Consider the following 22672-nt stretch of genomic DNA (forward strand, 5'->3'; position numbering starts at 1 on the left):
CTGACTGCAGCCAAAAGGCAGAAGAAAAAAGTGGAAGGGTTTACTTTTTTTTTTTTTTTTTGAGATAGAGTCTCGCCCTGTCACCCAGGCTGGAGTGCAGTGGCACGATCTCGGCTCACTGCAGCCTCTGCCTCCGGAGTTCAAGCGATTCTCCTGCCTCAGCCTCCTGAGTAGCTGGGATTACAGGTGCCCGACACCACGTCCGGCTAATTTTTGTATCTTTAGTAAAGACGAGGTTTCACCGTGTTAGCCAGGCTGGTCTCGAACTCCTGACCTCGTGATCGGCCCGCCTCAGCCTCCCAAAGTGCTGGGATTACAGGCGTGAGCCACTGCGTCCGGCCGGTTTACATTTTTCATCACATATGCAGAGAAAATCAGGTGTGTCTGCGGAACATCTACAACACGTTGTTCCACTCACTGCCCCAATCGGGGACAGCAGATTCTGCAGCTTTGTTTTGTCTTCCTGAGGAGTCTCTCTGGGGCTAATATAGGGGAAGGGCTCCAGGAGACCCTGACAGCACCTACTGCTATAACTGAAGTCTCACGGCCAGTAAGGAGGCATGAGAAGGTGCCAGCACGGGCTTGAGAAGGGTTTTGACATCATCCACCAATATGTCCCATCTCCCCTTCAACTCTTCTGTGACCCGGCTGAGATTCTGCAGATGCCGCCTCACCTGGCTCTAAGAGGATTGGGGCAGGTGGTGAGTTAGATTAGGTCAAGGCCAGGGAGACCGGCTAGGGAGAAACGCAGGGACTGAGAGGGAGGGAGAGAGACTAGGGAAGGAGAGGGAAGGGGAGCATGGGTCTGCACAGGGCAGAGAGAGGTAGGAGATGAGTCAGAGGAGGGAAGAGATATGGGAAGAGGGTGTTGTCTAAATGGCAGAATAATAAGATCACCCGTTTCCTCCGAGCTTCCTGTAAGCTAGGCTCTGTGCTGGGCATGTCAATGACACAGCTCCATGTTGCTCACACCCCACACGTATGGAGAAGGTATAGTTGATACCCAAAGTCTCATGGACATCCAGCTGTCCACAGGTCCTCCTCCAAACAGTCCAAGAAGCAGATGAGCTTGGTATCACTCGATAGAGTGGAGGAGTTAAGGGCTGTGCTCTTTGGCTGGGTGGCCTGGTACATGCTCAGACTGAATCTTTTTGGTCTTCTCAGAAAGGGACTTAAACACCCTGATGTTTGGCGTAACCCCCCGTAGGCAAAGGGATTACAGGCTGCCAGCCTCAAAGGACCTTTTGTAAGGATATTAGAGCACATAGGACAGCTGCTGTCACGTGGGAAGTGACACGGGCTGGGGAGGCCCTACCTGTTCTGGTTTTGAGGGCAGGAAACTCCCATGCCTCAGTTTCCCCTTTTCTTTGCACCTCACTTTCCCTCTCTCCCTCCCCCTCAGTCTCTCCCTTTTCCCATCGCTCTGCCTCCCTTGGGACAGTCTCAGTGTGGTTTTCTGTGTACATCCCTCTCAGGGTCTCTCTGAGGAGCAGGAGCATTTTTCATTATATCCCGGCAGTCTGTCCCCACCTCCAACCACAGCCTGTCACATGTTTCCCCCAAATCCGCACTAATTCTCCCTATGTTTTGCTGAGGCTGGCCTGACTTAAGAGGATTGAAGCATTTGCTAAATTAGACTGGGACAGGGTCAGAGAACTAGCTGTGGGAAGACACAGGGGCCAGGATGGCCACAAGGTGATGGCAGAAGAAGCAGGAGAGGAGAGAACAGAGGCAAAGGGTGGCATGCTATTGGTGCAAGGATATAGAGACCAAGAACCCAATAGAGACTTTCTGTAGAGCCAGTCATTGTGGCTCACACCCGTAATCCCAGCAATTTGGGAGGCCAAGGTGGGAGGATCACTTGAACCAGGAATTCAAGACCAGCCTGGGCAACATGGTGAGACCTTGTTTTTGCAAAAAGTAAAAGGAAATTAGCCAGGCATGGTGGTGTGTGCCTGTGGTCCCAGCTACTCAGAAGGCTGAGGTGGGAGGATCAGTTGAGCCTGGGAGGTTGAGGTTGTAGTGAGCTGTGATTGTGTCACTGCACTCTAGCCTGGGCAACAGAGTAAGATACTGTCTCAAAAAAAAAAAAAAAAAAAAAGCCAGGTGTGGTGACTCATACCTGTAATCCCAGCACTTTGGGAGACTGAGGCTAGTGGATCAATGAGGCCAGGAGTTCAAGACCAACGTAGCCAACATGGCTAAACCCTATCTCTACTAAAAATACAAAAAATTAGCTGGGCATGGTGGTGCACGCCTGTAAACCCAGCTACTCAGGATGCTGAGGCATGAGAATCACTTGAACCTGGGAGGCAGTGGTTGCAGTGAGCTGAGATGATGCCATTGCACTCCAGCCTGGGCAACAGAGTGAAACTGTCTCCAAAAAAAAAAAAAACAAAAAATAAAATACAAAAGAGTTTGTAGATACAGACTCATACATTAATGAACCCTTGATTTATGACAAAATACAAAATAAATTGCAAGCTTCTCAATAAATTGACAATTAGAAATCCATGAGAAAATAAAAATCCTTACCTCACACCATAAACAGTCAATTATACATGTATTAAAGACCTAAATATGAAAGGTAAAACTATAAAAATTTAGAGAAAAAAATGGAATACCTTCATCATCATGTGATAATGCAAGATTTCTTTTTTTCCTGCTGTTTACCTGATCTTGGGGAAAGTTTTTTTTTTTTTTTTTTTTTTTTGGAGATGGAGTCTCACTCTGTCACCCAGGCTGGAGTGCAGTGGCACGATCTCGGCTCACCGCAACCTCCGCCTCCTGGGTTCAAGCGATTCTTCTGCCTCAGCCTCCTGAGTGGCTGGGATTACAGGCATGTGCCATCACACCCGGCTAATTTTTGTACTTTTAGTAGAGGTGGGGTTTCACCATGTTGGCCAGGCTGGTCTCAAACTCCTGGCCTCAGGTGATCCACCCTCCTTGGCCTCCCAAAGTGCTGGGATTACAGGCGTGAGCCACTGTGCCCGGCCTGGAGAAAGACATTTTAGACAAGCTATTAAAAAAAAAAAAAAAGCATTACTCTTAGAAGGCAAAAGTGAGAAAATGTAGCAATTTTTGAAGCAGTAAGCTGGACACCTCAGACTGGTGCCACCTGTGGGCTTTGTCTCCAATTAGTAACAATTAGTAACAGAGGACTTTTAGAAACACCAGCTTTTAGAAGTTTTTCTGTCAATTTGAAAATACAGATATATTGAGATATTTTGTAAAAGTCATTTTATTTTATTTGATTATTTTATATTTTTTAGACAAGGTCTCATTCTGTACTCCAGGCTGGAGTACAGTGATACGATCTCAGCTCACTGCAACATCCACCTCCCAGGTTCAAGTGATTCTCCTGCTTTAGCCTCCCAAGTAGCTGGGACTACAGGCACCTGCCAGCATGCCCGGCTAATTTTTGTATTTTTTTTTTTGTTAGTGAAGATGGGGTTTCACCATGTTGGCCAGGCTGGTCTCAAACTCTTGACTTCAAGTGATCCACCTGTTTTGGCCTCCCAAAGTGTTGGGATTACAGGCATGAGCCACCGTGCCTGGCCCATTTTAATTTTTATTAATAACTTCATTGTGTTTTACAACATTATCAGTCTGCCACTGATGGAAATGAAAAATAAAACAAGACAAAACTGGTCCATAACAATAGGTAATTTGAAAAGCAGTGAAATAGACAACATTAAAATCAAGAAATACTAATGAAACAAAATGCAAATAGGAAAGGCGTCTGCAGAAATTTAATTGCCAAGAGAATATAAGAATACATTCAAATAAATGAAGGAAAAGGGGTAAACAAATACACATTATGAAGATTTCTAAGGTTCAATTAACATGTGAGAGTTTAACTTCTCAATCATCAGGGAAATGGATATTACAACCACAACAAAACCACAAGTCATTGGATCGACAAACATTAAAAAGTCTCACAATCCTAAGTGTTGGGGAAGATGCTGACCATCAGAAGCACTGGGAAAAGCCCTTTAGAAAGCTCTCGAGCAGCATCCACTAATGCCAGATATCCCAGTGAGCAGCGACTCCAATCCCAGCAGAGAAACGCTCAGGCTCAATTCAAATGAGAGGCAGGCACATTCACAGCAGAGCCACCTGTGATGGCTGCACAGTGGAAGACAGCAAATGTCCACCTGCAGCAGGGTGGGTAAAGGGTAATGCATTCACTGCAGAAAGTCACCAGCAGTGTAGATCAGCCACTCCAGGCCCACTGGGATCTGAAGAACTTTGCAGGCACAGGCCCCCTATAAATCCAGTAATAACCTGGGGCCTGAGTGATTTTCATTCACAGAGCCACCCTCCTCTTGGGGATGAGACCCTGAGTGTTTTTTGCCCATAGAGTCATCCCCTTCTTGGTACTGAGAGGTCATGGTGGAGACTGAGGATCCCTCCAAGGGGTCTAGGGGTGGGAGCAGCTCTGTGAAGTGAGGGAATAACTGGTTGTCTGGCAAGAAGTCGGAGGCATCGGGGCTCTGAGGCCATAAGGGGGCTGGGGCTGGGAGTGATCCTGGGCCTGGGATTGGAGCTGGGACTGGGACTGAGCCTGAGCCTGGGCCTGGGCCTGGGCCTAAAATCGGGGCTAGGCCTGGAAGTGAGCCAGGGCTTCGCATCCGGCCAGGACTTAAGATGGGACCTGGGCCTTGGAGTCTGCCTGGGCCTGGGATCTGGGCTGGGCTGGGAATCGGGCCTATGATTGGGCCTGGGCCTGAGATTGGGCCTGGGATTGGGCCTGGGATCGGGCCTGGGTTCGGGCCTGAGATTGGGCCTGGGATCGGACCTGGGATCGGGCCTGAGATTGGGCCTGGGATCGGGTCTGGGTTTGGGCCTGAGATTGGGCCTGGGATCGGGCCTGAGATTGGGCCTGGGATCGGGCCTGAGATTGGGCCTGGGATCGGGCCTGGGATTGGGCCACGGAATGGGCCTGGGATCTGGACTGGGCCTGAAATTGGGCCTGGGATTGGGGCTGGGATCGGGCTTGGGATCTGAGCTGGGCCTGAAATTGGGCCTGGGATTGGGCCTGGGATCTGAGCTGGGCCTGGAATTGGGCCTGGGATTGGGCCTGGGATCTGAGCTGGGCCTGGAATTGGGCCTGGAATTGGGCCAGGGAGTGGGCCTGGGATCTGGGCTGGGCCTAGGATTGGGTCAGGGAGTGGGCCTGGGACCTGAGCTGGGCCTGGGATTGGGGCAGGGATCGGGCCAGGGCCTGGACTCAGGGCAGCTGGGATGCCCTTCTGGGCTCTGCACCCAGGGCCACCCCAGGCCTGGTGGAGGCTGCAGATCGTGGGTTCCGCCGCTGGAAGGATTCCCGAGGGGCCCGGCTGAGGTGCGGAGGCAGCGGCTGCAGGGACTAGGGGCGCAGCGCGGGCTCCTCGGCCTCTCCGCCCAGGGACGCGCTGGGGCTGCTGCTGGAGCCGCCGCTCCCGAGCTAGTTTGGCGCGGCGATTCTTGAACCACACCTGGGGGGCAGAGGGGACAGGGAGAAGGTGTGAAGAAGGGGCTCGCGCGGCCCAGTGAGCCGTTTGGGGTCGGGGCCAGCCTCAAGCCTCTCCCTGTGCTCAACAGCCCCCCAGCCCCCACCCCACCAAAAGAGGGCCCCGGCTCCGAGGCCTGGAGAAGGGAGGGAAGAGGGAGGGAAAAGTAGGGGGAGGAGGGTGGCGTGGGATGGGAGGAGCGGGGTCTGCCACCCAGGTGCCCGGGGGGCCAGGGAGGGTTCGAGGGGAGGGACTGCGGGTTCTCACGGGTGCCTGAGGTCCGGGCACCGGGAGACCCCGTGGGGGACAGCCTGGGCCGATCATGTGGGCGAGTTTGGGCTAGCATAGAGTTGGAACAGGACTCAGGTTGCAGCCTGGGTCTACACTGGCGGGACCCCTTGCGTGGCAGGGCGGGAGGTGGTCGGGCGGGCCAGGCCCCGGTGAGTGACAGCGGTGGGGAGGCTCCTTGGGGTGACTGGGGCGGGCGGGGTGGGGGTGGGGGTCAGACCTGCAGCTGTTGCTCCCTGAGGCTGAGCATCTCCGCCAGATTCAGTCGCTGGTCGTAGTTCGGGTACTGGTCCTTCTGAAAGTAAAATTCTAGCACTTTCTGCTGGCTTTCAGTGTAGACCGTGCGCTCCTGCCGCTGTCTCCTTGGAGGGTCCAGGGCCAGGGGAGGGCCTGGGGGCGGGAGGGAAACAGGTCACAGAAACCCCCAGGCAGCCCCCAGCCCCCCTAGGGACCCCGTCCCCTGCGCCAGGCCAGGAGCCCAGGCAGTGTGGGCTGGGGCGGCACCGCAGATAGCAGCCTGGTATCCAGACCAGACCTTGCTCCTCTCTGGGCCTCAGGGTCCACATCTAGGAAATGGGCGCGATAACAGCTCCTGGGAAGGCAGGCAGCGTAGGCGCCTCACCTCGGAGCAGACGGGGCTGCCTCAGGCCTGCTCAACCCTCCCCAGCTGCCCCGTCCCCTCCCATCCAAGGGTTATAGGGACCCTGACACTTGCAGGGGAGCCGCCACCTGCCCAGTCCTCTGCTCCACTCAACTGCATGGTTTAATTTCTTTCCTTCTTTCTTTTTCTTGGAGGGGATCTCGCTCTGTCACCCAGGCTGGAGTGCAGTGATGTAATCACGGCTCAAGGCAGCCTCCACTTCCTGGGCTCAAGGAACCCCCCGCCTTAGTCTCCCGAGTAGCTGGGACCACAGGTGTGCACCACCACCCCTGGGTAATTTTTGTATTTTTGCTAAAGACGGGTCTCCACTATGTTGGCTCGGCTGGTTTCAGAGTCCCGGGCTCAAGTGATCCTCCCACCTTGGCCTCCCAAAGAGCTGGGATCACAGGCGTGAGACGCTACACCCAGCTGCATGATTTTTCATTTCCCAGACACCACTAAGTTCTCCCCCGTCTGCAGGACAGGAAGCCGCCCGCACAGGCCCAGCCCTTTTCTGGCTGCCCAGATTTGCACTCTGCAGCCTCAGCCACAGGATCAGCCCAGACCCCTCACACCTCTGTCCCCACTCACCTTGGAGATGACCAGGGTCTTGCATCCTGAGTCCTGATCTGTTCCCAAACACAAGTGTGTACTGACAAGGGCTTGGCTCTTAAATCACTTCTCTGCTGTGCCCACCCTGGCCCACCCTGCCGGGACCCTCCCTTTCCCACCCTGCCCTGCAGTCCCGCCCCCTGGAGGAGTTGAATGATGGATTAATCCTTCATCACTGATCAGGTACTGCCTGCCGAGCTGTGCTAGGAGCTGGAGAACCTCAGTGGACAACACAGCCTTGGTTTCACCCTCATGGGCCCTAGCCCAGGTGAGGTGGCATTCCATGCGGGTTTGGTTGGGGGAGTCAACATCATGACCTGTGGTTGGGGTCCCCATCTCAGGAGAGGCACTGCCAGCCAGCCCCCAGGAGTCATCCTTATTCCTTCCCAGGGCTGGGGCCCCGCGTGACCAATGCCAGTGAGTCTACCCACTCCTTCCGGCTCCTGGGCTGCCTGCCTTGTCCAGCCACCATCCCTCCTTCCTGGATGACCTTGCAACCTCCTCTTTGGTACCTCAAGGCCACTCTGGCCCCTACTCTCCATTCCAAAAATTGCTCCCTAGGTGCCTATAGGTGTAAGCAGAGCTTAGTACACACTGGCCCTGCTGATAATGGTTTGGTTTCTGTAGTGGATTTGCCTATGGGGTGAAGTTCTGATAGGCATTCACATAGACCTCTGTTGGTTTCTTCTGGAGAGTAAATGACCTCAGTGCTGGTTTATTCCAGTTTATATACGGGGCTCTTGTGCTGGGTTCACATGAGCCCAGCCTCTCCAAGCTGCATAGACCTGTATCAGGAGGGGGCACAGGTCTGATGGACGTGCCCATGGACCGCTGCTGGTCTGCCCTTGTGAGTGAATGAACCTACTGCTGATGATACAGGGGACCCATGACCTTGGTCTACAGAGATCGGATCCCTCAGAGATGCGTCTTCTCTGTCAGACACCTGGCTGTCCTCATTTCCCCATGGCAGGACCCACGTGGGTTCAGGGATTAGAGAGATTGACAAGGCTCATGGTGCAGGGAACTAGAAATGACTCATGCAATCAATTTCAAAATTCAATAAAACGTAGACATTGTTACCACGGGTCTGGCTCATTGTTTTCACCTGCTACTTAGAGTTCTATTGTAGAAAGCGGCATCCCCAGCAATGATTCCTCATCGCACACGTTGTCTGGCTTCATCTACAGGACATGCTGGGAACACAGTAGTGACCACAGAGATTTTGCACCATGGCTATTTATTTGGTCAATAAAGACATAAACAGATGAACAAGCTCACTGGTACTATTTTGTGAAAATAGACATTTAAATATAAGCAAGTTCACGGCAGCATGATTCACTATTGCCCAAAAGGAGAAAATGCTGAAAACATCGATCCACTGATGCATGGATAAATAAAATGCTGCATGGCCAGGCGCGGTGGCTCACGCCTGTAATCCCAGCACTTTGGGAGGCTGAGGCAGGCAGATCACCTGAGGTCAGGAGTTTAAGACCAGCCTGGCCAACATGGTGAAACCCTGTCTACTAAAAATACAAAAATTAGCTGGGCGTGGTGGCCAGCACCTGAATTTCAGCTACTTGGGAGGCTGAGGCAGGGGAATTGGTTGAACCCGGGAGGCGGAGGCTACAGGGAGTGGAGATTGTGCCACTGTACTCCAGCCTGGGCAACAGAGTGAGACTCCATCTCAAAATAAATAAAAGTGGCTGGGCACGGTGGCTCACGCCTGTAATCCCAGCACTTTGGGAGGCTGAGGTGGACGAATCACTTGAGGTCAGGAGTTTGAGGCCAGCTTGGTCGACATGGTGAAAACCCGTCTCTACTAAAAATACAAAAAATTAGCCAAGCATGATGGCGGGAGCCTGTAATCCCAGCTACTTGTTAGGCTGAGGTAGGAGAATCACTTGAACCCGGGAGGCAGAGGTTGCAGGGAGCTGAGATGGTGCCACTGAACTCCAGCCTGGGTGACAGAAGGAGACTCTGCCTCAAAAAACAAAACAACATCCCCCAAAAAACCCCACAAAAAATAGAAACCCAAAATGTCATATATTTACACAATGGGATATTACTCAACCATGAAAAGGAATAAAGCTCTGATACGTGCTACAACATGGATGAACCTTGCCAACATGATCCGAGTGAAAGACGCCAGACTCAAAAGCACATATACGATTCTATTTATACAAAGTGTCCAGAATAGGCAAATCCATAGAGACAGAAAGCAGATTAGTGGTTTCTACGGGTTGGGGAGAAGGGAAAATTGGGACCAACTGGGAATAGCTATGGAGATAGCTATTGGGGACGGTGAAAAATGTTCTAAAATTGACTGTAGTGATGGAGGCACAACTCTGCAAACAGACTAAAGACGATTTAATTTTTTTTTTTTGAGATGGCATCTTGCCCTGTCACCCAGGCTGGAGTGCAGTAGTGGTGTGATCTCGGCTTGCTGCAACCTCCACCTCCCGGGTTCAAGTGATACTCCTGCCTCAGTCGCCCAAGTAGCTGGGATTACAGGCATGCACCACCACGCCCAGCTAATTTTTTGTATTTTTAGTAGAGAATGGGTTTCACCATGTTGGCCAGGCTGGTCTCGAATGCCTGACCTCAAGTGATCCACCCATCTCGGCCTCCCAAAGTGCTGGGATTACAGGTGTAAAACACCGCGCCCGGCCAAAACCATTTCATTTTGTACTTTATGATTATTCTTTTCTTTTTGTTTTGCCATGTTGCCCAGTCTCGTCTCGAACTCCTGAGTTTAAACAACCAGCCCACCTTGCCTCCCAAAGTACTGATATTACAAGCATGAACCAGCGTGCCCGGCCTGAATTGTATACTTTATTTAATTAAATTTATTTATGTATTTGTTTTGAGACAGAGTCTCTGTTGCCCAGGCTGCAGTGCAGTGGATTGATCTCGGCTCTGCCTCCTGGGTTCAAGTGATTCTCATGCCTCAGCCTCCTGAGTAGCTGGGATTACAGGTGTGTGTTACCACACCCAGTAAAAAATTTTTTCTATTTTTAGTAGAGATGGGGTTTCACCATGTTAGCCAGGCTAGTCTCGAACTCCTGGCCTCAAGTAATTCGCTCTCCTTAGCTTCTCAAAGTGCTGGGATTACAGGCATGAACCATGGCACCCAGCCCTGAATTGTATACTTTAAGTGGGTACTTTTATATTACGTGGATGACATATCAATAAAAAATATAAATTAATGCAATACTCAGCATATTGCCCTGTGGATTGGCCAAGATCAAAGAGATGGATCAAGTGTAGACCCAGAGAATGTGGTTTTCTCTTGCCATTGATGAAGTGTAGGTTGGTAAAATATTTTTGGAGATTTTTTTTTTGAAATTGACTCTGTGACATCTATTAAAGGATGAAATGTGTATAGTACCCTTTGACTCAATGATTGATTTTTTTTGAGACAGGGTCTTGCTCTGTTGCCCAGACTGGAGTGCAGTGGAGTCAATCGAAACTCACTGCAACCTCGAACTCTGGGGTTTAAGCGGTCCTGCAACCTCAGCCTCCTGAGTAGGTGGGACTACAGGCAAGTACCACCATGTCCGGGTAATTTTCTTATTTTATTTTATTTTCTTTATTTGTTTTGAGATGGAATTTCACTCTTGTTGCCCAGGCTGGAGTGCAATGGCGCGATCTCAGCTCACTGCAACCTCCGCCTCCCAGGTTCAAGCAATTCTCCTGCCTCAGCCTCCTGAGTAGCTGGGATTACAGGCACCCACCATCATGTCTGGCTAATTTTTGTATTTTTAGTAGAGACGGGGTTTCACTGTGTTGTCCAGGCTGGTCTTGAACTCCTGACCTCAGGTGATCCACCCGCCTCGGCCTCCCAAAGTTCTGGGATTACAGGTGTGAGCCACCACGCCTGGCCAATTTTCTTATTTAATTTATTTATTTATTGAGACAGAGTCTCAATCTGTCACCCAGACTAAAGTGCAGTGGCTCTGCACTTTAATGCAGATATCGGCTCACTGCAACCTCTGCCTCCTGGGTTCAAGTGATTCTCCTGCCTTCCGAGTAGCTGGGACTACAGGCGCCTGCCACCACATCTGGCTAATTTTTAAATTTTTATTTAATTTTTATTTTATTTTTAGTAGAGATGGGGTTTCACCATGTTGGCCAGGCTGGTCTTGAACTCCTGACCTCAAGTGATCCGCGCACCTTGGCCTCCCAAAATGCTGGGATTACAGGTGTGAGCCACCGTGCCTGGCCTCAATGTTTTATTGTAAGAGACTTATCCTGGGAAAATACTTGCTCCGCTGTGAATAAGCGCAGATATCAGTGTTCAGTGTAACATTTCTTTGAAATATCAACTGAGTTAATTGGATTAATTCACGCCCACAAATTAGATGATTAATTTGTGGCAGCCTCAGACTATGGAATGCTAATGAAAGTTTAAGAAAGGGATGAAGTGGTAACCAATTAGTAAGAAATGATGATTTTTAATGTATTTGTTGTTTTGTTTGCCTGGTGGATGTCTGCTTGCTGTTTGCTGAAATAAATGTGTCTTGAACACAGAGACTTTGTTGGGCTTTTTTTTTCCCTCCCAAATCCCCATGTCTGTAATAGGAAAAGCTCAAAGGTGCTGAGTAATAATGTACTAAATGATTGAGTTTGTGTTTTCCATATCAAATGCTGTCTCAGTCACATTGTTTATTTTGAAGAATGTACACATTTAATAAGCACATACAAAAAAATATATATTATACATATACATATTCTTTTTTCTTTTCTTTTTTTTTGGAGACAGGGTCTCTCTCTATTACCCAGGCTGCGTTGCACTGTCATGATCTCGGCTCACTGCAACCTCTCCCTCCTTGGCTCAAGCCATTCTCCCACCTCAGCCTCCCAAGTAGCTGAGAGGACAGGGGCATGTGCCACCACATCTGGCTAATTTTTGTATTTTTTGTAGAGACGGGGTTTTGCCATGTTGCCTAGGCTGATCTTTAACTCCTGACCTCAAGTGATCCATCCATGTGGGCCTCCCAAAGTGCTGAGATTACAGGTGTGAGCACAATATATTTGAATGAACAATAAATAACAACAAAGATAAAAACTCCTGCAAAAGTAATTACCCAGAGATGACGCGGAATGTCTATTTTCTCTATTTCCTGCTGTTTATAATTATTATTTTTTAATGGACAACCTGGAAAACAAGAAGCATTTCTGGCCTTGAATGCCACCCTAGGACTCGTCAACACCCTGCCCACAGAAGTCCCCATGCCTTTTCTCGTCCTGATGTGTCTTCAGGGTTGGATGGAATTTCTGGAGATTCCTCCTGGGGCTCCCCAGGCAATGGCCAAATTCCTCGAGTCAGGTGGATGGAGGGAGGTCTTCTGAAGCCTGGGGCAAAAGTGATGTAAGTGGGAATGAAGTCGGTGGAAAAGTGTGAAGAAGGGATTATGAAATCCATTCTTGGCCAGGCGCAATGACTCACACCTGTAATCCCAGCACTTTGGGAGGCCGAGGTGGGCGGATCACCTGAGGTCAGGAGTTCAAGATCAGCCTGGCCAACATGGCGAAACCCTGTCTCTACTAGAAATACAAAAATGAGCTGGGTGTGGTGGAGGGCGCCTGTAATCCCAGCTACTTGGGAGGCTGAGTTAGGAGAATCACTTGAACCCTGGAGGCAGAGGTTGCAGTGAGCTGAGATTGTGCCACTGCACTCCAGCCCCGGCGACAGAGTGAGACTCCATCTCAAAAAAAAAAAAAAAAAACACCATTCTTATTTGATTCCTTCAGAACAGAAACAGAAACAATAGCTCTCTCCTTATCCATCAATTTTTTTTTTTTTTTTTTTTTTTTTTGAGACAGAGTCTTGCTCTGTCAACCAGGCTGGAGTGCAGTGGCCAGATCTTGGCTCACTGCAACCTCTGCCTCTCAGGTTCAAACCCTTCTCCTGCCTCAGCCTCCTGAGTAGCTGGGATTACAGGTGCCCACTACCACGCCCGGCTAATTTTTGTATTTTCAGTAGAGACAGCATTTCACCATATTGGCCAGACTGGTCTTGAACTCCTGACCCTGTGGTCTGCCCGCCTCAGCCTCCCAAAGTGCTGGGATTACAGGCGCGTCCAGCCTTCCATCAATTCTTCAATCTCCTCTTTTACCCTATGCCTGTGGGCTCTGATGGGGTTGACCTCTTGGTGGGGTTGACTCATCTTTGCTCCTGCCCCCAAGAGGCCCACAGACACCTCCCCATCCTCTGCATTGTGAGGGTATCTCTTGGTGCAGGGGGAGGGGGTTCAGGAGGGGCACATGGGCAACAAGGAGTTGTTTGGGCTTTGAAGACAATATTGGGGCAGATCAGAGTGGGGGTGACAAAGGCATGAGGTTGGCCTTTGCTTTCTAGAATCTTGTTGTTCAATGTCTTTCTGACATTGGGGTTCCTCTCGGTGTCTGGACATTCATTCTTGAAACACTGTCCTTGCTCTCTGTTTTTTTATTTTAATTTTATTTTTTGAGACAGGATCTCTCTCTGTCACCCAGGCTGGACCGCAGTGGAGTGATCTCGGGTCACTGCAACTTCTGCCTCCCGGGTTCAAGGGATTCTTCTTCCTCAGCCTCCAGAGTAGCTGGGATTACAGGCGCCCGCCACCATGCTTGGCTAATTTTTGTGTTTTTAGTAGAGACAGGGTTTCACCATGTTGGCCAGGATGGTCTCAAACTCCTGACCTCAGGTGGTCAGCCCTCCTCAGCCTCCCACAGTGCTAAAATTACAGGTGTGAGCCACCGCACCTGGCCGGGCCTGAGTTTAATTTGAATGAATCAACAACATATATTCAATAAGGTGTCTTTAAACCGAAACACGCATGAACCAGGGTGAGGTACTGATCGATTGATGACAATAGTGTGAGCAGAGCCTTGTGGGACCCCAAATCTGTATTTCCCCTGGGAGCAGTGGTTCCTTATTGGCTGAGACCATGTTCATGGCAACTTTTTTTTTTTTTTTTTTTGAGACAGCATCTCACTCTGTTGCCCCGGCTAGAGTACAGTGGCGCGATCTCGGCTCACTGCAACCTCCGCCTCCCGGGTTCGAGCGATTCTCCTGTCTCAGCCTCCTGAGTAGCTGGGACTACAGGCACGCGCCACCACGCCCAGCTAATTTTTGTATTTATAGTAGAGATGGGGTTTCACCATATTGGCCAGGCTGGTCTCGAACTCCTGACCTCGTGATCCGCCCACCTCAGCCTCCCAAAGTGCTGGGATTACAGGCGTGAGCCACCGCGCCCGGCTAATGGCAACTTCACAGAACATAACAAGTAAGAATGAGGAGAACTGCCTGTATTTATTTATTTTTAATTTATTTTATATATATTTTTTGAGACGGAGTTTCGCTCTTGTTGCCCAGGCTGGAGTGCAATGGTGCAATCTCAGCTCCCTGCAACCTCTGCCTCCTGGGCTCAAGCAATTCTCCTGCCCCCGCCTCCCAAGTAGCTGGGATTACAGGCACCTGCCACCATGCCCGGCTAATTTTGTATTTTTAGTAGAGATGGAGTTTCTCCATGTTGGTCAGGCTGGTCTTGAACTCCTGACCTCAGGTGATCCGCCCACCTCGGCCTCCCAATGTGCTGGGATTACAGGAGTGAGCCACCCGCGCCCGGCCTGAGAACTGTCTGTATTTATTAAGTGCTCAGTACATTCAAGGGACTGATCTAGGCACCTCCAGAGAGTTAACGGGTGCAGTCCTTGTTCTCAGGGAACTCGTTGTCCAGGTGGGGGAAGGCAGGCGTTACTCAAAGAATCACAGAATAGGCTGGGCGCTATGGCTCATGCCTGTAATCCCAGCACCCTGGGAGGCTGAGGTGGGTGGATTGCTTGAGGCCAGGAGTTCGAGACCAGCCTGGGCAACATAGCGAGACCTTGTCTCTCTTAAAAAATATAAAAAAAAGGCCAGCCATGGTGGCTCATGCCTGTAATCCCAGCACTTTGGGAGGCCGAGTCAGGAGGATCAATTGAGGTGAGGGGTTCGAGACCGGCCTGGCCAATATGGTGAAACTCTGTCTCTACTAAAAGTACAAAAAATTAGTCGGGCATGGTGGTGTGTGCCTGTAGTCCCAGCTACTTGGGAGGCTGAGGCAGGAGAATCGCTTGAACCCAGGAGGGGAGGCTGCAGTGAGCCAAGATCACACTGAGACAGAAATTAAAAGAGAGAAACAGAATAAAGCAAAGGTTAAGTGAGAAACACTGCACTTCATCCTGGGCCACAGAGCGAGACTCCATCTCAAAAAAACCCCCCAAAACCAAAAACTAAACAAAAAAAGCCTGGGCCTGGTGGCTCACGCCTGTAATCCTAGCGCTTTGGGAGGCCGAGGCGGGTGGATCACTTGAGGTCAGGAGTTCAAGACCAGTCTGGCCAACATGGTGAAACCCCGTCTGTACTAAAAATACGAAAAATTAGCCAGGTATGGTGGCACGCGCCTGTAATCCTAGCTACTCAGGAGGCTGAAGCAGGAGAATCGCTTGAACCCAGGAGGTGGAGGTTACAGTGAGACGAGCTGACACCACTGCACTCCAGCCTGGGCGACAGAGTGAGACTGTGTCTCAAAAATAAATAAATAAATAAATAATAATAAATAAAACAACCCCCCCCCCGCCAAAATTAGCCAGGCGGAGTGGCGTGCTTCTGTAGTCCCAGCTACTTGGGAGGCTGAGGTGGGAGGATCACTGGAGTCTGGGAGGTTGAGGCTGCAATGAGCAGTGATTCCCCGACCTGCACTCCGGCCTGGGCAACAGGGTGAGACCCTGTCTCAACAAACAAACAAACAAACAACAAACAAAACTCCCCAAAAGCCCACGACCCCCCCAAAACACACAAAAAACAAAAGGCCACATGCCAAGAATTAATAAGTAACTCTGGATGAGGGAATCAGGTCCTTGTAGAGAGGGGAGTTGTTCCAGAATTGCAGGTGGAGGCACTAGGCACTCCGGTGACCGTGGCGGCGAGAGCCAAGCTGGGAAGACACTTTCCAGGCGCGGGGAGCAAGATCTCTCAGCCTCCAGGTGCCCTCTCTGCCCCTTGGCGTCCCCCCACCCTGCCCCTCTGTCTCCCCCTTTCTCTGTTCCTCAGTTTCCCCTCCTCGTTGTCCCTTGTGGGGTCCCAGTGTGTGAGTTGCTTTGTGTCTACCCCCTTCCAGGGTCTGACAAGCAGAAGGAGTTTTCATTATATCCTGGAAGTCTGTCCCCCAACCCCCAAATCGGATCTAATTCTGCTCTGCTGAGGCTGGCCTGGCCTGGCCTAAGAGGATTGGAACATTTGCTAAATGGGACTAGGACAGGGTCAGAGAGGCATCGCTGGGGAGACCCAGGGGCCAGGACGGCCACCAGGGGGCGGCAGAGGACGAGGGAGATCAGAAGACAGAGGGGACAGAGAAGGGCGGGGTGGGGGCGGGGTGGGGGTGGGGGTGGGGTGGGGAGAGGCAGGGAGTGGACACAGGCATATTCCCTGGCTGTTTAGGGAACCACATTTAAGGGGTTAGAAGGGTGCCAACATTGCTGATTTTTTTTTTTTTTTTTTTGAGACAGAGTCCTGCTCTGTCAGCCAGGCTGGAGTGCAGTGGCGTGATCTCGGCTGACTGAAACCTCTGCCTCCTGGGTTCAAAGGATTCTCCTGTCTCAGCCTCCCAATAGCTGGGAATACAGGCAACCACCACCATGCAGAGCATATTTTCGTATTTCAGTAGAGGCGGGGTTTCACCGTGTTGGCCAGGCTGGTCTCGAACTCCTGAACTTAAGTGATCTGTTCACCTCGGCCTCCCAAAGTGCTGGGATTACAGGTGTGAGCCACAGTGCCCAGTCAACATTGTTGATTTTTAAGGTTTATTATGCGCTGTGGCTCACGCCTGTAATCCCAGCACTTTGGGAAGCTAAGGCAGGAGGATCGTTTGAGCCCAGGAGCTTGAGACCAGCCTAGGCAACATAGCAAGACCCTGTCTTAAAAAATAAGAATAAAGTTTATCATTAACCTCCACCCTGACTTTCTACTCGCTCTCCCCTCTCTGTTCCTTTAGGGATAATGGGGGCCTGGAGAGTGGGAAGGGGAGTGCAAGCATGGGGGTCTGGAGGTGTCTGATCAACGCCCTCAGAGATGACCTGAGGTTTCCAGAGCTGGGAATGTTTTGGAAAGGTCTGAACTGCAAGGAATCTTTGCAGAGTCCTGGGGTCTACCTCTGATGTGAAGCATCTTGCATTTTGGAGCTGTCCAAGTAAAACATGACAAAGAATTTGATACAGAATTAAAAATACATTTTTGTTTTTTCTGAGACTGAGTTTCGCTCTTGTCGATGTGCCACCATGCCTGGCTAATTTTGTATTTTTAGCAGAGAGGGAGTTTCACTATGTTGGCCAGGCTGGTCTTGAACTCCTGACCACAAGTGATCTGCCCGTCTTGGCCTCCCAAAGTGCTGGGATTACAGGCGTGAGTCATTGTGCCTAGCTCAATAAATAGATAAATTATATATATATATAAAAATATATATATATATATATATTTTTTTTTGAGACAATCTTGCTATGTTGCCTAGGCTGGAGTGCAGTGGTGTGAGTTCGGCTCACTGCAACCTCCACCTCCCGGGTTAAAGCGATTGTCCTGCCTCAGCCTCCTGAGTAGTTGGCATTACAGGCGTGCAACACCATGCCCGGCTAAGTTTTGTAGTTTAATAGAGATGGGTTTTTACCACGTTGGTCAGGCTGGTCTCGAACTCCTGACCTCGTGATCCACCCACCTTGGCCTCCCAAAGTGCTGGGATTACAGGCGTGAGTCATTGTGCCTAGCTCAATAAATAGATAAATTATATATATATATACACACAAATATATATATATATATATATATATACATATATATATATATATTTTTTTTTGAGACAGTCTTGCTATGTTGCCTAGGCTGGAGTGCAGTGGTGTGAGTTCGGCTCACTGCAACCTCCGCCTCCTGGGTTTAAGCGGTTGTCCTGCCTCAGCCTCCTGAGTAGTTGGGATTACAGGCGTGCAACACCATGCCCGGCTAAGTTTTGTAGTTTTAGTAGAGATGGGTTTTTACCATGTTGGTCAGGCTGGTCTTGAACTCCTGACCTCATGATCCACCCACCTTGGCCTCCCAAAGTGCTGGGATTACAGGCATGAGCCACCGCACCTGGCTCAAAATATACTTTAAGTAAAATTCAAAATCTTCAAAAGTATTTTTAAAATTCCACACTTAATTTCTACTTCATGCCAGGCCCAGTGGCTCATGCCTGTAATCCCAGCACTTTGGGAGGCCCAGGCAGGAGGATCACTTGAGATCAGGAGGTTGAGACCAGCCTGGGCAACATAGTGAGACCCCTGTCTCTAAAAAAAAAAAAAAAAAAAGGCAGGTGTGGTGGTGTGCACCTGTAGTTCCAGCTACTCAGGAGGCTGAGATGAGAGGACCATTTGAGCCCAGGAGGTTGAGGCTTCAGTGAGCCGAGATCACGTCACTGCACTTCAGCCTGGGCAACAGAGCAAGACCCTGTCTCAAAAAAAAAATGTAAAAAGAAGTAATTTCCAATACAGTAAGTAGCAATAGATACATAGTCAATATCAACAAAAGCTCTTTGAACCTTCGGTTACTTTAAATTTCAAGAGCTGGAGAGGACCCTGGAGTGTTTCTCTGGGACTTGGGACAAGTCTTATTTAGACTCTGGGTCATGTGTAGCGGGGTAGTTGAGGGCACGGTTTTGAGAGGCAAACACGGCTGACCCAAATATTGTTTTTCTGTTTATTTATTTATATTTATATATATATTTTTGAGACAGGATCTTGCTCTGTTGCCCAGGCTGGCATGCAGTGGTGTGATGAGTCTCGGCTCACTGCATCCTCTGCCTCCCGGGTTCAAGCGATTCTCATGCCTCAGCCTCCTGAGTAGCTGGGATTATAGGCGCGCACCACCATACGGCTAATTTTTTGTATTTTTAGTAGAGACGGGGTTTTGCCATGTGGGCCAGGCTGGTCTTGAACTCCTGAGCTCAAGCGATCCTCCCACTGGCTTCCCAAAGTGCTGGGATTACAGGTGTGAACCATTGTGCCTGGCCTTCTTTTTAATTTTTTAAAATTATATTTTTTTGGCCTCCTTCCCCTCCTAATATATTTTATTTTGTAGAGATAGGGTCTCACTATGTTGCCCAGGCCGGCCTCAGTCTCTAATCCATAGCCTCAAATGATCCTCCTGCCTTGGCCTCCCAAACCCGTGGGAATTTTTTTTTTTTTTTGAGATGGAGTCTCGCGCCGTCGCCCAGGCTGGAGTGCAGTGGCACAATCTCGGCTCACTGCAAGCTCCGCCTCCCAGGTTCATGCCGTTCTCCTGCCTCAGCCTCCCGAGTAGCTGGGACTACAGGCGCCCGCCACCACGCCCGGCTATTTTTTGTGTTTTTTAGTAGAGATGGGGTTTCACCATGTTAGCCAGGATGGTCTTGATCTCCTGACCTCGTGATCCGCCCGCCTTGGCCTCCCAAAGTGCTGGGATTACAGGCGTGAGCCACCACGCCCAGCCCACTGTGAGCTTTTCTTTTGCATTTCCCTGATGATCAATGAATGTGAGCCCAGTTTTATACACTGGTGGATTATTTGCTATTCTCACTTTTGAAATGCCTGTATAAGTCTTCTGCAACCTGGTTGAATATCAGGCACTGATGTTTTATGATCTCAAATGGTGGAACAAGGGAGATCAGTGTCCTTGCCCTGGGGATCAGCCTGGGAGGCCCAAGGCTGGTTCTCAGAGCTGTGGAGTTTGGCACCCACTGGGTCCCAGGTTCCCACCTGAGCAGTTGTTCTCACAGGTAAGGCCTGAATGCTCACAGCCACCTGGTGGTGCAGACACACGGATAACTCCATTCTACAGGCAGGGAGACTGAGCCTGGGAAGGAGGGAGGTGCCCACAGGTCCCAGCTTCTCACACACTGCATGCACCACAGACCTTGGGAACAAGATCTCAGGGAACAATAACTCCATGGAAACTTCCTCCCAGGCGGCTTCTGGTATCATCCCCACTTTACAGAGGAGGAAACTGAGGCTGAGAGAAGTGTAGTCTCCAGTTCTGTCTTGCATGTCAGCGGCAGAGCCAGAGCTGGGCCAGCACCTGCCCCGGAGCCTGTGCCCTCCTGATCACCAGGCGATATGGCCTCTTAGGATGCTCGCCACAGCCCCACGGAGCTCAGAGGTCCCTTTCTCAGAGGAGGAAACTGAGGCTGAGAGAGGTTTCGTCAATTCCCGAGGTCACACAGGTGATGAGTGGAAGAACCAGGGGTAGAATTTAAATCTCTTTGGTCCCCTAGCCCCACTGTTCACCTTCAAGTCTGCCTGGGATTCCTAGAAGATGGATGAGGTCAGCTTCCTCCCCTGCTCCCATGGGATTCCCAGGGCTCATTGTGACAGCTTGTCACTGTATCCACTTTGCAGAGGAGGAAACTGAGGCCCAGGAGCCCACATGAAGGGTCCAAGGCCACGCAGTGAGAAAACAACAGGATTTAAACCCAAACTCATGTGGCTCCATGCCAGCTCTTGGCAAGACCCTCCCGACTCAGCCGTGTTCAGGGCCCTCCCTTGTTGGCCCTGCCAGCCTCTCTCTGCCGCATCCGTAGGCTCCTCTGTCCAGTGAGGACAAGGAGCTGAGTGGATGCACCCACTACCAGGCATGGGACCTGGTAGAAGCAGGGATTCATGGCACAGTTAGAGCCTGAATGAATTAACGCAGGAACAATATGATCCCTGAAGCATCCAGAGATTCAAACACTAGTGGGCAGCCCCACAGTCTGACCTCACAGTGCTGCAATCACAGACCCTTGGTCCTTTTGGGAAAACATCACACCACTTCTCTGTGCCAGTGTCTCTACCTGGTTCTGCCCCACCATCCATCCATCCATCCATCCACCCATCCATCACCCATCCATCCATCCATCCATCCATCCATCACCCATCCATCCATCCATCCATCATCCATCCATCACCCATCCATCCCTCCATCCATCCATCCATCCCTCCATCCATCCATCCATCCATCCATCCATTTCTTTCACATTTATTGAACACACACTTACTGCTGTGTGTCTGGGACAGTCCTAGGTACTGGGAATACAGCTGAGAACAAGACAGACAGGGCCCCATCCTCCTGACAAGGGCAGACAAGAAACAAGATGTCAGTAAGAGTTTTGCAAAAGATTAAATAGGATGAATGTGTTAGGGAGCTAAGGGGGTGCAGGTATGAGGAGCACCCCCATCCTGCAGTAGAGCCTGGAGTGAAACTCATCAACAACCTGATCCAAGGATCCTCCAGTGTTCCATACATCTTCAGACTGTCCCCAGAATTTAACCCCACTTTTTTTTGTTTATTATACTTTAAGTTCTAGGGTACATGTGCACAACGTGCAGGTTTGTTACATATGGATACATGTGCCATGTTGGTTTGCTGCACCCATTAACTCATCATTTACATTAGGTATTTCTCCTAATGCTATTCCTCCCCCTGCCCCCCACCCCACAACAGGCCCCTGTGTGTGATGTTCCCCACCCTGTGTCCAAGTGTTCTCATTGTTCAATTCTCACCTATGAGCGAGAGCATGCGGTGTTTGGTTTTCTGTCCTTGTGATAGTTTGCTCAGAATGATGGTTTCCAGCTTCATCCATGTCCCTGCAAAGGACATGAACTCATCCTTTTTTATGGCTGCATAGTATTCCATGGTGTATATGTGCCACATTTTCTTAATCCTTAACCCCACTTTTTCCAGCTGCAATCATGTGCATTACAATAAGTCTCAAAGTCAGGTAGCGTAAGTTCTCCAACTCGTTTTATTTTTCCAAGACTGCTTTGATTATTCTAGATCATTTATATTTCCATAGCAACTTCAGAATCAGTTTGACAATCAATTTCTACAGAAAAATCCTGACGAGATTCTGATTGGGACTGCAGTAAATCTAAGGATTAGTTTGAGAAGAATTGACCTCTTAATAACATTGAGTCTTCTAAACCATGAACATGGTATAGTTCACTATTGACTTGAGTCTCCTTTAATTTCTTCCAGCAGTGCTTTATATTGTTTCAGTAGGATAATGATCTGAAAGAAGAGATGACAGGACTTATGGATGGATTGGATGCGAGTGGTGAGGAGAAAGGGGTTAGGGGCCAGGCTGAGTGCCCAGATTTCTGCCTGAGCCACTGGGTAGAGATGAGAAGGAAAGCAAGTTGCCTCAGAAGACCTAGCTCAGAGAAGAAGTGCTTGGATTTGATTTCAGCTTAATTGATCCCAGGGCCAGGTGCAGGACCAGCTGAAACCCACCTCTCTGTACCCCCACCCCTGGAAGGACTCTGGATCCAGGAGCCAACCAGTACCCAGATTCCCCAGGGCAGGTGATTTAAGAGTTGCTGACACCTTCTCTGTCCAGCTGGAAGTTATTTTCTCCTCCCTCTCCCTGTACAGCTGACCTTCCTTCCCTGCTGCAGGGCCAGGGGGTCTGTTCCAGGACTGGATTCTCCCATCAGGAGCCTCTGGACTGGTCGCCGAGGGTCAGACGGCCCCTCCCTCTCTTGCTGTCACCCCTGGCTCTTCAAGCTAATGAGACCTGTCCTGATTCCTCAGCCAGGCCTGTAGCCTTAATCTCTCCTAGCAGGGGGTTTGGGG

The 22672-nt window shown here is 50.2% G+C and overlaps 1 protein-coding gene across 1 annotated transcript; it reads right to left on the minus strand.

The window, feature by feature from the left end:
- Position 1: 1 nt before the first annotated feature.
- On the minus strand, positions 2-21680 carry TPRX1 (tetrapeptide repeat homeobox 1). Its single transcript, XM_057300598.2, has 4 exons — positions 21601-21680; positions 21096-21166; positions 6004-6173; positions 2-5480 (listed from the first exon to the last, which is right to left on the minus strand). The coding sequence occupies exons 1-4, from the start codon at positions 21678-21680 to the stop codon at positions 4269-4271; spliced, it is 1533 nt and encodes a 510-aa protein (XP_057156581.2). The 3' UTR covers positions 2-4268.
- Positions 21681-22672: the final 992 nt, after the last annotated feature.

This window comes from Pan paniscus, chromosome 20 (genome assembly GCF_029289425.2).
Source record: "Pan paniscus chromosome 20, NHGRI_mPanPan1-v2.0_pri, whole genome shotgun sequence".
NCBI lineage: Eukaryota > Metazoa > Chordata > Mammalia > Primates > Hominidae > Pan > Pan paniscus.